Below are 15661 nucleotides of genomic sequence, written 5' to 3'. Positions count from 1 at the left end.
TCTACGTTGCAGACTATAGTATTATCGTACGAATCGGTTGTTAAATATTTTCCTAAGAAAATATCTCTTATTTTCATGCGATGTTAACATGAAAAGTCTATGGCTAAGAAGGTAGAGCTAATAATATTAATTTTGATTACTAAAAAGTCAAATGAGTTTCAGTTTCTAATTGTGATGCAAAGGGACGGTTCTTTCAGTATTAAATTAGTGATACTATTATTCAGTTACTTCCAGTGAATGCTTCACTACACTAATACTTCATATTCATAATTAACCTCCAATAGTATTTTTCGCAAAACTGGTCTTTGATAAAGTGAAACTTGCACTGAAACCGGTGTTCTACTGTGCCCTGTACGCGGAGGTCCTTCCCGCTACAATTAAGAGTTTATACTCGGAGACACTTTCTCAGAGGTGTCTAGAACTTATTTTTTAGAGTAGCAAGCGAAAAAAAAATGGTTTTTGATTCATCCTGAATCCAATTATAAAGAATTTTGAGTATGAGTTGAAGATTTTCGTAAATTTATTTAGAAAGAAGTTACTGAATATACATATGTATATATAAGTATCTATATTTGGGGATCCTTTTTTGTTGTTCGCAAAAATATAATTATTAAATTAATTTTCTGTATTTTTTTTATTTTCAGGAAAACAGTGAAAGTGATTTCAATGGAATCGAAATTGTTTTTCACCTTAAATAAATAAGAAATAATGAATTAAATATTAGAAAAAAGTGAGAAGTGAGAAAACGTATTGATATTAGAAAGTATTATAAGTATTAATAAAAATAAATAAATAAATTTAATCAACGAAAAAAATTCAATTAGTAAATATAATTCAAACATAAATTTACACAAATGAAATTGTAATTAATTTAGAAAATCAACGAAAAATCAATTAGCAAAAACCTTTAAAAGAAATAGTATTCAAATAAATATAAAATATTTAAATTAATAAATAAAAAATATTTGTAAAAATTAAAAAAAGAGATTATCAATACAAACTGCAGTGAAAGCAAATACCGAGTAATCCCGCAAAATTACCATAATTACGCGATTAAAACCGAAATACACTTGATTACGCTTTGAGAGATTCCAGTGAAAATTCTGAACCAAAAATGCTCGTCAGCTCCAACAACAACACTGCGAACAGCAACAGCTACAATCAGCATAGCAACAGCAGTCACAGCATGACCACAACCAATTCAACGTCCACATCCACACCTACACCGGGCTGCTCCTCGACATCGTCCAATCATACGTTATTGGAACCAACAGCCGCTTGGGCACAACTGCCCAATGCAGGCAACTCAGCGTCTTCTTTAGCTGTGGCTGCTGTTGGCGGCGTGCCGGGCGGCTCGAGGCCACCATCACGTGCGCCCTCGATTTTGGATAGCCCCACCTTGGCGCGCGTGGAACGTGCACGCTTACGCCTTGAAGCGACGACGTTGCAACAGCAGCAACAACAACATCAACAAATGTACTCAAACGGCTCAAGTAGCGGCAGCAATGCAACTACGCTGAACAGAGAGGGCAGCTTGGAGCGGAGCATACTGGATCCGAAGGTAAGTGCGGAGAAGACTTCACACTGCTACAATTATAGTTTTTAGATACTAGAAAAATGCTTTATTTTTATTTATGTATATGTTAATTGAAGGTTAATGTTATGAGCACATTTCGAAAATTTTTTTTTAAGATAATTTTTTCGAAAACTATATTCGAAAAATATTAGGAAATTTATGTACAATACTTGAAGACCCAATCATTACATATAACAGAAGGATATTTAACTGATTATACAATAATTCGAAAATTATTTTTCTCAGATATTTTTTTTCGAAAACTGTATTCGAAAAATACTTCGAAAGTGTATAGCAAATAAATTTACTTACAATACTTGAAGAGCAAAACATGTATATAATGTAATTAAAGGATATTTAATTGAAAATATTTCGAAAATAATTTTTCTCTGATTTCGTTTTCGAAAACTTTATTTGTATTTATATTTTTATTTTAAGTTAAATTTCAACTTTTTTTTACAAATTTTTTTCCTCAGTTTTATTCTCGAAAATACTGATCTGTAGAAAAGAAAATATTTCATACACCAAAAATTTATTTATATTTATTACTATTAAAAAAATATTTTATTTCTTGCCTTTGTGGGTCCATGGAAAGTCAGAAATAATAAAAAAATATTTAGTAATTTAAAATAATTTATAATGTATTCAGAAAAATATTTTTTTTCATACATTATTTTATTAAATAATTTAAAAAAAATTTTTCTCAAACACTAGTTTTTTCTGGTTTTTGGAAAACCAAAATCTTTTAAAAGAAGTTAGTCTTCAAAATCGAAATATTTGTTTTCGAGATTCGCAAATGGAAACATTATTTTTAGTCACACTATGAAACGTACTAATAAAGTAGAAATATGGTCATCTTATAATTTCTCACTTTATTTCAATGATGTAATCATTTTATGAAAAATATTAGAAGGTTCGAATTTTTCGAAAAAAATAAAAATCTGGTTTTTGATTCCTTTTTCTTCAAAACGTTTTTTTCAAACATTTCAAAACCGCTAAAACGAATAAAAGTTTCAATTGTTTGCCGCAACAGAATATTTGAAAATAAGATTCTTTGAAAAAAGTATAATGCATTTATGCATGAAATTAGTCATAGAGGGTTTGGCTCTTTGCAGATTTTTTTACCGACAGTATTCGTGTATTCATTACTTGTATTATTAAATATGGAGAGTCTCAAGCGGTTTCTTTCCTTTATTTTGGCAATATTTATGAAGATTTATAGGACTTAGCCTGAGTAACAATGGTATAACGTGGAGTTTTGACAAATAATAATAATAATATAAAAATTAATAAATTTCAACATTTAAAAATGTCTGAATGTCATTTTCTTATAAATAGAATCAGATTTTGTCTTTTAGTTTAGCAAGGCTAAAAAACTGAACTTGAAGATATTAAATAAATTTCTGTGAAAAATTGTTTTTAATGCGAATTCAATTACAATGAAAATGTTTTCTTGTGTTTATTAAACGAGAAACTTAAATAAGAATAGCGATAACTTCGATTTATGTTTAGTGAAAATTTTCATTACTCTATTTGCTGTGAGGTTTGAGAGTGTTTGAGTTAAAATAAGATTAAAAAAATGTTTGAAGCACCCTAATGTGCATAAAAGGAAAAAAAATTTAAATGCAAATCAGAAGTTTTGGATTTTAAATCAATTGAAAACATTTGACAGGGTAAGAGTGGAAAAAGATTATTTTTTAGGTCTAAAAACTACTTGAATGCAAATCACAAGATTTGGATTTTAAATAACATGTATATATGTATGTATGTGTGAAGGTTATTTGAAAAAATTACATTTTTTGAAACACCCTAATATATCTAAAATACAATATTTCAATGCAAATCAGAAGATTTGGATTTTAAATCAAATGTATATACATATGTACGAGTATCTATGTGTATGTGAGGGGTTGAGTTGAAAATAAAAAGTTTTTTTGGAGAACCTTAATGTAATAATATTAAAAAATTTTGAAAATCCGTAAAATATATCTGAAATTAAATAAGATAAGCAAAACAAATAGTATTTCTATTTTTTATAATAATAAATATACATAAAAACATTTTATAAAAATTTGTCAAGTCTTAAGTTTTATTAAAAAAAATTTCTTTTTAACATAATTTTGTATTAAAAAAATTATGAATAACATAATAAAAAAAATAATGAAGAACAATATGTTAGTTTAAGTTTAAATTTTCAAAAAGTGTACTAAAAGTATTATTTTAAGTTTATGGAAACTCTCCTTCTATTTCAGTAAACATAATAAAATTTTGTTCATTTGATTTCATTTCATTTGACGAATTAAATTTTATAACCGAAAGAAATCAAGTTAAATTTCAAAGCCACCTAGTATTTTAAATAATCTAAACTAAGCTATAAGTTATGGAGCTTATAATGATGTTTACTTTACAAAATATTACTATGTTTGACATTTCTGCTCAGTTAATGTCATCGATATTTATAACCAAAATCAAACTTCTGTGATTTGAACTTTGAAACTGCTCATTCGTCGGAACCTGATATCACATAAGTATGCATGTACATACATATGTACATATATCGGGCTACTAAAGGATATATGCACATAAGTATGTATGTATGTATTTAGCTGTCTTGAAAACTGAACCATGAAACTGTAGTTCTTTTTAGGAAAAAGATTTTAATCGGCGATGATGCTTCATGAAATTTAAATATCATAGACACCGCTTTAATCTCCCAATAAATTGTTCAAATCGGACTGGTATTTGTAGCAATAGCTGTTATACAAAATAAACAATGAAATTGTTGTATGAAAAAATTGACGAAGTATCTTTATGAAATTTAAAATAAATTAATATCTTAGACATCGCTTCAATCTCCGACTAAGTTGTTCAGATCGCAAAACTATAGCATATACTTAGCTCTCATACAAACTAAACGAACAAAAACATGTCCTTGTATGGAAAACTATTTTATTTTACGAGATACCAGGTTGTTCAATAAGTATTGTCGTTTGATAAGAAAAACAAATTTAAAATATACTTTACTATTCAGTATAATCTGCCTGAACATTAATATACTTGCTTCAACGAACGTCCAATCTGTGGATCCCTTGCCTGAAGTGAAAATCCGTAAGGTCTGTAAAATACGCTTCAACAGCCGTTATGACCTCTTCCTTTGATGAAAAACGCTTGCCACGCATAAATTTTTTGAGTTCTGGAAACAAATGGCAATCGCTGGGGTCAAATCCGGTGAATACGGTGCATGCTCCAACAATTCGAACTTTAATTCATGGATTTTAGCCTTTGTCAAAATACTCTTGTGACACGGTGTATTGTGCTGATGAGAAAGGATTTTTTTCTTCTGCAAATCGCGTCGTTTTTCACGAATTATTTCCATCAATTGTTTCAAAAGGTTGCAATAATATTCAGAATTAATTGTTTTAACAGTTTGCAAGTAATCCACAAACTAAAATCTCTCGAATCCCAAAAAACTGATGCCATAACCTTCTTGGCCGATTTCCGGACATGAACACGTTTCGTAGCCTAACAATCAGGTTCACACCACTCTTTAGACTCTTGTTTTTATTCAAGATCATGGTAATAGACCCAAGTCTCAGCCAAAGTGATGTATCGACCAAAAAATCTACTTTATCCTTTTTAAAACACTCCAAATGTTACTGAGAAAATCGCATTCGAATGTGGTTTGTTTCATTGTTAGCAAATGCGGCACCCATTGTGCTTCTTCCCATAATTTGGCATGAATTAATAGAATAAAATAGAAAAGATCGGAATACTATAGCATACATATGGCTGCCATACAAGCTGACTGATCAAAATGGAGATAAAAACCTTTTATACCCTTTTATGTCATAAGCTTCCATAAACCAAGAATTAAGGTTTTTCTTGTTTTTTTTTTATCTCGCAACAATGTTGCTAACGAGAGTATTATAGTTTTGTTCTTTGTTTGTAAGTTAGTCAGATATAGGGTTATATATACATACCAAAGTGATCAGGGTGACGAGTAGAGTCGAAATCCGGATGTCTGTCAAAAATGAGATATCATGATGAAACTTGGTACACGTATTTCCTTGGCTCCATAAGAAGGTTAAATTCGAAGATGGGCAAAATCGGCCCACTGCCACAAATGGCGGAAACCGAAAACCTATAAAGCCATATGTAAATAAAGATATTAAAGTGAAATTTGGCACAAAGGATCGCATTAGGGAGGGGCATATTTGGACGCAATTGTTTTGGAAAAGTGGGCGTGGCCCCGCCCCCTACTAAGTTTTTTGTACATATCTCGGAAACTACTATAGCTATGTCAACCAAACTCTACAGAGTCGTTTTTTTCAGGCATTTCCATATACAGTTCAAAAATGGAAGAAATCGGATAATAACCACGCCCACCTCCCATACAAAGGTTATGTTGAAAATCACTAAAAGTGCGTTAACCGACTAACCAAAAACGTCAGAAACACTAAATTTTACGGAAGAAATGGTAAAAGGAAGCTGCACCCAGGCTTTTTTTAAAAATTGAAAATGGGCGTGGCGCCGCCCACTTATGGACCAAGAACCATATCTCGGGAACTACTTAACCGATTTCCATGAAATTCGGTATGTAATATTTTCTTGATTTCCCTGATGACATGTACGAAATATGGGTGAAATCGGTTCACAACCACGCCTTCTTCCAATATAACGCTATTTTGAATTCCATCTGATGCCTTCTCTGTATAATACGAGTATAAACATTAGGAACCAATGATGATAGCGGAATAAAACTTTACAGAAATACGGTATTTGAAAAATATTTAAATGACGGATAATGAAATTTCGATTATCACTTTACCATGCGAGAGTATAAAATGTTCGGTGACACCCGAACTTAGCCCTTCCTTACTTGTTTTAATTTGCATTCCCTTTATTTTTAACCTTCTCGCCGTATTTAACTTTTCTGTGCCCATTCGCTCGCATTAAAAATAGGACCAACATATTATTTTAATAATCGCATTATTTATGACAACCAGATTTGTGGGGCTATAAGGCTTTAGAAGAATCTAAATACATACATATTTAGTTGAAAAATTCGAAAAATATGCCAAAGTGAAGTAATAAAAACTCGTCTAAATTCCAATTGTTGGGCAAACTTAATTTTGACTAATAAATTAATAACAAAACAAAAAATAATAAAATTAACTGAAAATTGCATAAGAATTTATTAAATATTACATTATTCGAAATTAAGCTGATATTTATAATTTTATTGATTTTCCGCGACACAAAATTCAATTCAAATACTTACATACATATGAATGTAAAATAATAAAGCTACAAACAAAAACCGGCAGAAATTTTTATTCTAAAAACTAATTCGAACGGAAGCAAATTTTTCATTGTCAAATATATTTATTTACAATAACAATGCAAAATACATATGGTATATGTATGATTACTATATAAATATACATATATATAAAGACATACATATGTACATATATGCAAATTGGCTTAGTTCCGCTAGAAATAGCACGAAAAACTTACAAAAACAAAGCAATCACGAAAAGCAGACAAAATAAACGAGAAATATATAAAAATTGTTAGCAAACAGCTGTTCGACCGTTTGGCACTAAACAAATGTTTAACACAGAAAACAAAATCACAGCGAAGCAAAGAAAAATCTAAGCATTAAAATCTAAATAAATATTTAATGTGAATATTTTTGTGCGTTGCTGTGTTTGTATATTTGTGTCTCGATAGGTGTTTTTATGCGCACATTTCTATTTGACTACGATTTATTTGTAACATATATGTACATACATATTTATGTATATACATATGAAAGCAAACTAGTCTAATGCGTTGTTTTTGCTGCGCTAGTAAACAATAAAATGAAGAATAACAAACTGAAATTCTCGCGACCCGGCTTTACATTTGGCCAGCAATGTGAGTCAGTATGCCAAATGGTCACGCTCTGAACGCAGCATAACATGTAAACATAAAAATGTTTTTTATATGTATGTGTTCATATGGCGATTTGTACATACTTACATACATATGTACTTCTGATAGGGCATATACATAAAATACATATGTATATGTATATACATTCTCCTTTCACGGGTCTTTTCCAAGATTTAGCGCATGGTGAATATCTGGTCGGTTATTGATTTGCCAGGTCTGAAGCCACACTGATAAGGTCCAATCAGTTTGTTGACGGTGGGCTTTAATCTTTCACACAATACGCTCGATAGAACCTTATATGCGATGTTGAGGAGGCTAATCCCACGCTAGTTGGCGCAGATTGTGGGGTCTCCCTTTATATGGATTGGGCATAGCACACTTAAATTCCAATCGTTGGGCATGCTTTCGTCCGACCATATTTTACAAATAAGTTGATGCATGTTCCTTATCAGTTCTTCGCCGCCGTGTTTGAATAGCTCGGCCAGCAATCCATCGGCCCCCGCCGCTTTGTTGTTCTTCAGTCGGGTAATTGCTATTCGAACTTCTTCATGGTCGGGCAATGGAACGTCTACTCCATCGTCATCGATTGCGGAATGGCGAACCCGATTGCGTTGTGTGTGTGAAGTGTTCCCTCCATAATTTTAGTATGCTCTGGGCATCGGGTCACTAGATCACCTTTGGGTGTTCTACAAGAGTATGCTCCGGTCTTGAAACCTTCTGTAACCCGCCGCATTTTTTCATAGAATTTTCGAGCATTACCCCTCTCGGCCAGCTTATCACGCTCTTCATACTCACGCATTTCGGCCACTTTCTTTTTCTGTCTACAAATGCGTCTCGCTTCCCTCTTCAACTCTCGGTATCTATCCCATCCCGCACGTGTTAGTGGTCGATCGTAACGTTGCGAGGTAGGCAGCCTGTTTTCTCTCCGCTGCGACACGGCACTCCTCGTCGTACCAGCTGTTCTTTTGTACTTTCCGAAAACCAATGGTTTCGGTTGCAGCTGTACGTAAGGAGTTTGAAATGCCGTCCCACAGTTCCCTTATAACGAGTTGTTGACGAGTGCTCTTAGAGAGCAGGAGTGCAAGCCGAGTAGAAAATCGTTCGGCTGTCTGTTGTGATTGCAGCTTCTCAACGTCAAACCTTCCTTGTGTTTGTTGGCGTGCGTTTTTTGCTGCACAGAGGCGGGTGCGAATCTTGGCTGCAACAAGATTGTGGTCCGAGTCGATGTTAGGGCCTCGGAGCGCACGTACATCTAAAACACTGGAGACGTGTCTTCCGTCTATCACAACATGATCGATCTGGTTGGTGGTTTTTCGATCCGGAGACAGCCAGGTAGCTTGATGAATCTTCTTATGCTGGAATCTAGTACTACAGATAACCATATTTTGGGCCCCGGCGAAGTTGATCAGCCTCAACCCATTTGGGGATGTTTCGTCGTGGAGGCTGAATTTACCGACCGCAGTGCCAAAGATACCTTCTTTGCCCACCCTGGCGTTAAAATCGCCAAGCACGATTTTGACATCGTGGCGGGGGCATCTCTCATAAGTGCGCTCCAAGCACTCATAAAAGGCATCTTTGGTCACATCGTCCTTCTCTTCCGTCGGGGCGTGGGCGCAAATCAGCGATATGTTGAAGAACCTCGCTTTGATGCGGATTGTGGTTAGACGTTCATTCACCGCAGTGAATGATAGTACTCGGCGACGGAGTCTCTCTCCCACCACGAATTCCACACCAAACTTGCGCTCCTTTATACGGCCACTGTAGTAAATCCCACAAGGACCTACTCGTCTCTGTCCTTGTCCCGTCCATCCAACCAGCTGGGCAGCGTCACCTTCTCAATTATGGGACCGGACATTCCAGGTGCATGCCGGAAGTCGTGAGCTGCTTGAGTCATATGTAAAAGAATCGTTTCTGGCCACTCTCAAGTGAATGACGATCAGAGAACTTTCCTCACTTGCGTGAACTTCTACACATGACTCCATCCTTCACTCGTTCGGAAGGACCAAGTGGAGAAGCATCTGGTTTCGCGTGGAACATCCAATTGGCGCCATGTACCGAAAAGAAGAACGACTGGCGCGATGTTGTTAACTCGGCTATAATCGCGTAAGCGGTGTCTACGCCAATTAAGAAGAAGAAGATATGTATTTACATACATATTTATAATACCCTAAGTAATTAAATAAAAATTTAATGAATTTTATATTTTCTATAACTTCGGAACTATCATATAAGTTCATCTTCATATATAAAAAGTACGTGTCACGTTGTTTGTCCGCGATGGACTCCTAAACTACTGAACTGATTTTAGCAAAATTTACCACGATGTGTCCAGTTCGAACCAACTTAGAAGATAGGAGAGTTAAAACAATTAATAAATAATGAATGCAGAGAAAGATCTTTTAAATGGACGACCTACAGAGCGGACATCTTCATTGACCATGCAGATTATTGACGTTTATTAAGTACAATCTATTAAGCGGACAACTCTATTAACTGGACAGAAACGCTGGTAACCAGACATTGAGAAAGCAGCCTTAAATTCGTAATTTTTTCCAATCTCTTGGATTCTTATACTGACAAAAACGTTTTCGCCTTTATTCGTAAATAAAATTTTCACTGTCTTGAATAGTTTATTATATGAATAATAGAATAAAATATAATTTTAACAATTTTCCTTTGTACTTGCTTTTGTTTATTTCGTACGTTCAGGGCATACAGGTTTTTTGCAAATGGGGGAGTGCTCGTATGTTTTACGCAAAATAAGCTCGTTCAAACTGCGCAGGTGGTTCGCTGACCGCCGAAGTATGTACGTATGTATATACATATGTACATATATTTCTACTGGTCAATTATGTCTACTCCAGATTTTGTAGAATTATAAAAATCGATTATTTCTGCAAGTTCTTGGGATGGGTTAAGTTTTTATACGGAACAAACAGTAGCGTTAAACTAATTACCAATTTCTCGCATAAATCCCGAATTGGAGCATGTTTAACGTACACTCTCTAAGCTCTGCGATCGACTCTGTTATCGAACCTCAGCACACGTCTTATTTCCAAAAATACGTTCTTCTTCATCGCTAGCAATGTATTCTTCAGTATATTCACCATCTGGCAATTCTTCCACTACATTCTCATCGTCCTAAACATCACTTTAATCATCAATGTCCACGTCTTCCATTATTGTCTGCTCTATCAGATAATATTCCATTGAAAACAAATATGAATTACAGCAACACAATCAAAGTACCCGCTGAAGCTCGGTTTTGTTGCATTTTACAAATTATCTACGATGTCTGTATTTTTACACAAAACTTAATTGATGAAATTGGCACGAAACTTTCATTTGACGCTTTAAACAGCTGATGGTCACTGAATGACTTTACTTTAATTAGTCACGTTGGTTTTGATTATACCCAATTTTTTTTTGAAAAATAATCCTCTCAACGCAGAAATTCGTAAAGAAAATCCCAAAATTGTATGTCTTTTATGAAATATAAGAAAAAATGACACAAAAAGGTCACGAGATGACCTTGAGATAGCAGAAGAGTTAATCAATTAGAGACCTCGCTAATAGTGTTAGAATATCATTTGGCTCAGCCCAAACCGCTTTGGAAAATATTTATATTAAAATCTCAAATTTATCTGTTTGTTCCTCCATTCAAAGGTCTACCAGTTTTCTGATCTGATCAGACAGGCCAAAAGCGAACACAATTTTGGACAAAATTCAACTTTTTTTAAACGCCTTTTTTGTCAATTTTAAATTTTTTTTTTCGTCCGTGGGTCATTGTACAGACAATATCTTCTTTTAGAGACTCGTTTAGGTTTCAGCCACGGCGAGGCTCGAAACACTGCCGCAATGGGTGATGCTTGTTCGAAAAATATTTAATTTTTCTCTTCAACATTTTACTGCAAATACTCTTAAAATACATATGTACATATATATGAATATATTCTTGAAATTTTGAAACACATGATTGAGTAGTTGTTTTTGTTAAAAACTCCCAAAACAAAACGCCACTTATACGTTGCTACACTAAGTGTGCCCCTAAAGCAGCTTTTTTGTTACTTAAATACTTTTTTTAATACAATATAATACTTATATAATTTTTTTTAAGGATTTTTCAAACAAAACGTTTTTATAGTTACATATAAAGCTATTCATCAAATTATTGAAAAATGTTTGTTAAAAAAAAGTATTTGTTATTTGTTAAAATATATATTTTTTTGATTATAAATATACTTGGTGGTATCTTTGATTCACCACTTATTAGAGAGTAGCGTATAGCACAAATCAGTTATACAAACAGATTAGCAGCACTATGAGACAATCTTAAGGCAACGTCTTCTTTGACGCTTGTGAAATCGTGATGAGCCTTTGTTGTCTCAAAAAATGCTTCCTTTTTTCCAAGTAGCATTTTAGTAATACTTTTGTTTCGAACAGCGTTTATGCCTAGTGCTTTCTGTAAGCAATCATATATATTTTTTATTCAAGCCTTAAGTTTTGAAAATCCGTAAAACATCTTTACGTTATTTTTTTGGTAGTAACTTGTCCTTTGAGAGATTGACTTTAGTAAATTGGCATAAAAACAAAATTTAGTAGTATGAAGAAAGCGGTTCTAGCACTTTTATGAAGTATCCGCAAACTCTCTATTTTCGAATTCATTACCTTATTGCTTTTATACATATCTACATACTTATATACATACATACATACATATATAAATTATACCAGTTGTTAATATGTTTCACCACAATTCAAGGTTTGATGAATCAATAACTTTTACTGCAGAAAAAATTATTTTACAAAAGTTCCACAAAGTACAAAACAATTAAATTAACTCCAATTATCAGAAACGTTTTTCCACCAGCAATCAATCTCAACTATGCTGGTTTTTCTGCCAGGCCTTATCAGCAGACTTATGAGCGAATACCTCACTAATAATTATAAACGTACATACTTATGTGAAAGTTATATTTCCATTTGCATTATTTATCGGTCGCAAAAATTTAAAATTTTTTCGTTATAAATTTGTATTCAGTCATGCGAAAAAAATGCCTGGACTGCATTTATTTATAAATATATTTTTTTTGCCTTCGTTTTTTGTGGTCACGCACCCTCCGTACGAATGTTTATATGAATTTATTTACAAAGTATCAGCACATGTTTACATATTGCGCATGAAGCGATTATATAAGTACATATTTTATCAAATATGTAGCAAATCCACTGACAATTGTAGCAACAAATAGCTTGAAATTAAAATAAATGAATAACATTAATAGATTTGAATGTTTGAAAACCTGAATGGATAAGTTTTGAGCAGATTAGAAACAGAAAATGGAAAAAGGAAATTGGCGAAAAATGCTCGTCAGTGAATTTGTTGTTGAATTCAAGGTTATGTTTTGCGAATAAAAATATGAGATAGTGCAAATAATTGGGTATAAAATGTTTTTATTTTTAGCAGAAGAATTTAAAAAATTTTGCACTACCTGGTATATTACATACAGCTGCCTTCTATTCGTTAAGCGTTACTCTCCATCTAATCAAATGAGAAAGATAAAAATACTTAATACCGTATAATACACTACGTCAATTATTCAAAAAATTATATTCACTTTTCACAATTAACAAATTTTTTCGTAAATGCAAAAAGTGCTTATATTTTTATACAGTCTGGTTTTGAAACCCATAAAAATCCCCTTTGTGTATGCCCTTTGAATAAAATGGCCGGATCCACTAAGAGATCAAGGCATTCTTTCACTAAGCTTGATGAAACCTTAAGAGTTTTCAAAACCGCTTGGCTTTCTGCTTATAAATACAGTACATGAATACATTCTTTAATTGATGCGATCTCCGCTTGGATATTGCAGCAGGCTGGTACTTGGAAGGCGATTCTGGTATATAATTTTGCTGTAAAGACGCAACCTCCTATTCGATTATTTAGTTTGGAACCCTTCTATGTGTTTCTATGCATCTTACAATTCACATTTTGCTTAATATCGGGTGATTTTTTAAGAGCTATTGATCCATAAAACAAAAAGTTCTTTATTTGAAATTAGATTGGACATTCGATAATTTCATTTAAACTAAGCTTGGATTGAAAGTCCATTTTTAAGAGCATTTTTTCGAATTTCTTCGGAAATGTTGTCTTCCAAAGCTGGAATAGTTGCTGGCTTATTTCTGTAGACTTTAGACTTTATAGCCCCACAAAAAATAGTCTAAAGGCGTTAAATCGCATGATCTTGGTAAATACGGGTCCATTTCTGAGATGAATTGTTCTCCGAAGTTTTCCCTCAAAATGGCCACACATTTGTTGAAACCACATGTCAACCAAGTTCAGTTCTTCCATTTTTGGCAACAAAAAGTTTTTAATCGAACGATAGCGATCGCCATTCACCGTAACGATCCAACAGCATCTTTGAAAAAATACGGTCCATATTCCACCAGCGTACAAACCACACCAAACAGTGCATTTTTGGATGCATGGGAAGGAACGATTCTGTTGCTCTTCACCCCAAATAATTTTGCTCGTAAAGCCATTCAACCAGAAATGAGCCTCATCGCTGAACAAAAATTCGGACGTAAAGCGCGAAACACATTTCGAACCGAACACTGATTTTTAATTTGGAACTCGTTAGTAAGTCTATTCATGATGAAATGTCAAAGCATACTGAGCATCTTTCTCTTGACACCATTCTGAAATCCCACGTGATCTGTCAAATACTAATGCATGAAAATCCTAACCTCAAAAAAATCACCCGATACTATACGATTTCGAGAATCGAAAATTTCTCTGGCTTGGAAGAGAGTAATCATTAGAACAAATGACCGTATTCAAGGCATTTATTTCTCGATGAATGTCTAAAGCCGAAGAGATGTTTTTCAAAATTCATAAATCCCTCGAGTTGATTGGACGATTAAAATATAAAGAAAATATTTCATATATCTCTCGTTAAATGTAAGCTAACCAATTAAGCAATAAGAATTATTAAGAGGTTGGAAATAAAATTGTTTACTCGCCTGTAAAATAGAATATCGGTTAAGTAAACCGATTCGGGTTGTCATGTTGTTATGTCGTATTGTACTACTTGACAAAAAACTGTCCTCATGCCTACCAATAAATTCTTCTTCGATAGGCGACCTCAGGAACCGTGATCGTCTCGAACAAAGCATTAATGTACTGTAGACTTTACATGTTTTGTATGGAAACATATTTTGCACCATTTTTAAATCATAAGTAGGAAAACTGTTTACTACAGAACCAGCTGGGTGGAATTTATTCATTATTCATATATTTTACAATTTAAATTACTTTAATTAACCAAAACCAGTTGGGACTGCGTAGTCGAACTATGAAGATTACATTTTGACTAATTGCTGTTAACCAGATGAGCAGCTGTATTTAGTAATATTATGAGGTTATATAGTACATACATACATATGCCAAGTAGTAATTGTTGTAGATGAAAGGGGAACTATTTTTATTCCAAATAGAAGTTTCTACTATTATTAAGTTCATTGGGCTAAGCCGAAATGATTGGTGCTTTGAGTGAGATCTCAAATACTTTTGGCGAATATGGTGGAACTATCTATCTTAGTTACATAAATTTTGAATTATTAGGAAGCAGCGAGTTTTCCTAACAATGAACTGAGTAATTATAATCTTCCGTAAATTTTTAAGCTTTCCATACACATATTCATAAAATTAGAACAATATATTACCAACCTCCAAAGAACTAAGAAATATAAAATTCAAAAGCTGATATTTTAAACAGAAAAAACAACGCTTTGGTGTGGTGTGGGGGCTGGTGGAATAATCGGTCCATATTTCGTCAAACGGTGGAATGTAACCGTCAATGACGACCGTTACGGCTGAAAACCGATTATTTGATGTCTGACCTGAATTTGAAGCTCGTGATCTCGGCGACATTTGGTTTCAACAAGACGACTCCACTTCCCACAAATAGTATCAGTCAATGAATTTATTGAAAGAACACTTCGATGAGCAGATAATTTTACATTATGAGCCGGTCGATTTGGCCACCAAGATCGTGTGATATCACACCGTTAGACTTTTTTCTGTGGGGAAAATTATATTCCAAAGTCTTTGCAGACAATCCAGCTTCAATTCAGTCCTTGGAG

The 15661-nt window shown here is 33.5% G+C and overlaps 1 protein-coding gene across 3 annotated transcripts in view; it reads left to right on the top strand.

The window, feature by feature from the left end:
- Positions 1-15661, top strand: part of LOC126753369 (uncharacterized) — a 162300-nt gene that overhangs the window by 10464 nt on the left and 136175 nt on the right. For all 3 annotated transcript variants that reach the window (XM_050464760.1, XM_050464762.1, XM_050464761.1), the window contains exon 2: positions 645-1561. In XM_050464760.1, coding sequence (XP_050320717.1) covers positions 1115-1561 — 447 coding nt within the window. In that variant the 5' untranslated portion in view covers positions 645-1114. The remainder of the gene's footprint in view (positions 1-644; positions 1562-15661) is intronic.

The sequence above is a fragment of the Bactrocera neohumeralis genome, chromosome 3 (genome assembly GCF_024586455.1).
Source record: "Bactrocera neohumeralis isolate Rockhampton chromosome 3, APGP_CSIRO_Bneo_wtdbg2-racon-allhic-juicebox.fasta_v2, whole genome shotgun sequence".
NCBI lineage: Eukaryota > Metazoa > Arthropoda > Insecta > Diptera > Tephritidae > Bactrocera > Bactrocera neohumeralis.
Note: the sequence above shows the minus strand (reverse complement) of the source record. Positions and strands in the feature narration are given on the sequence as shown.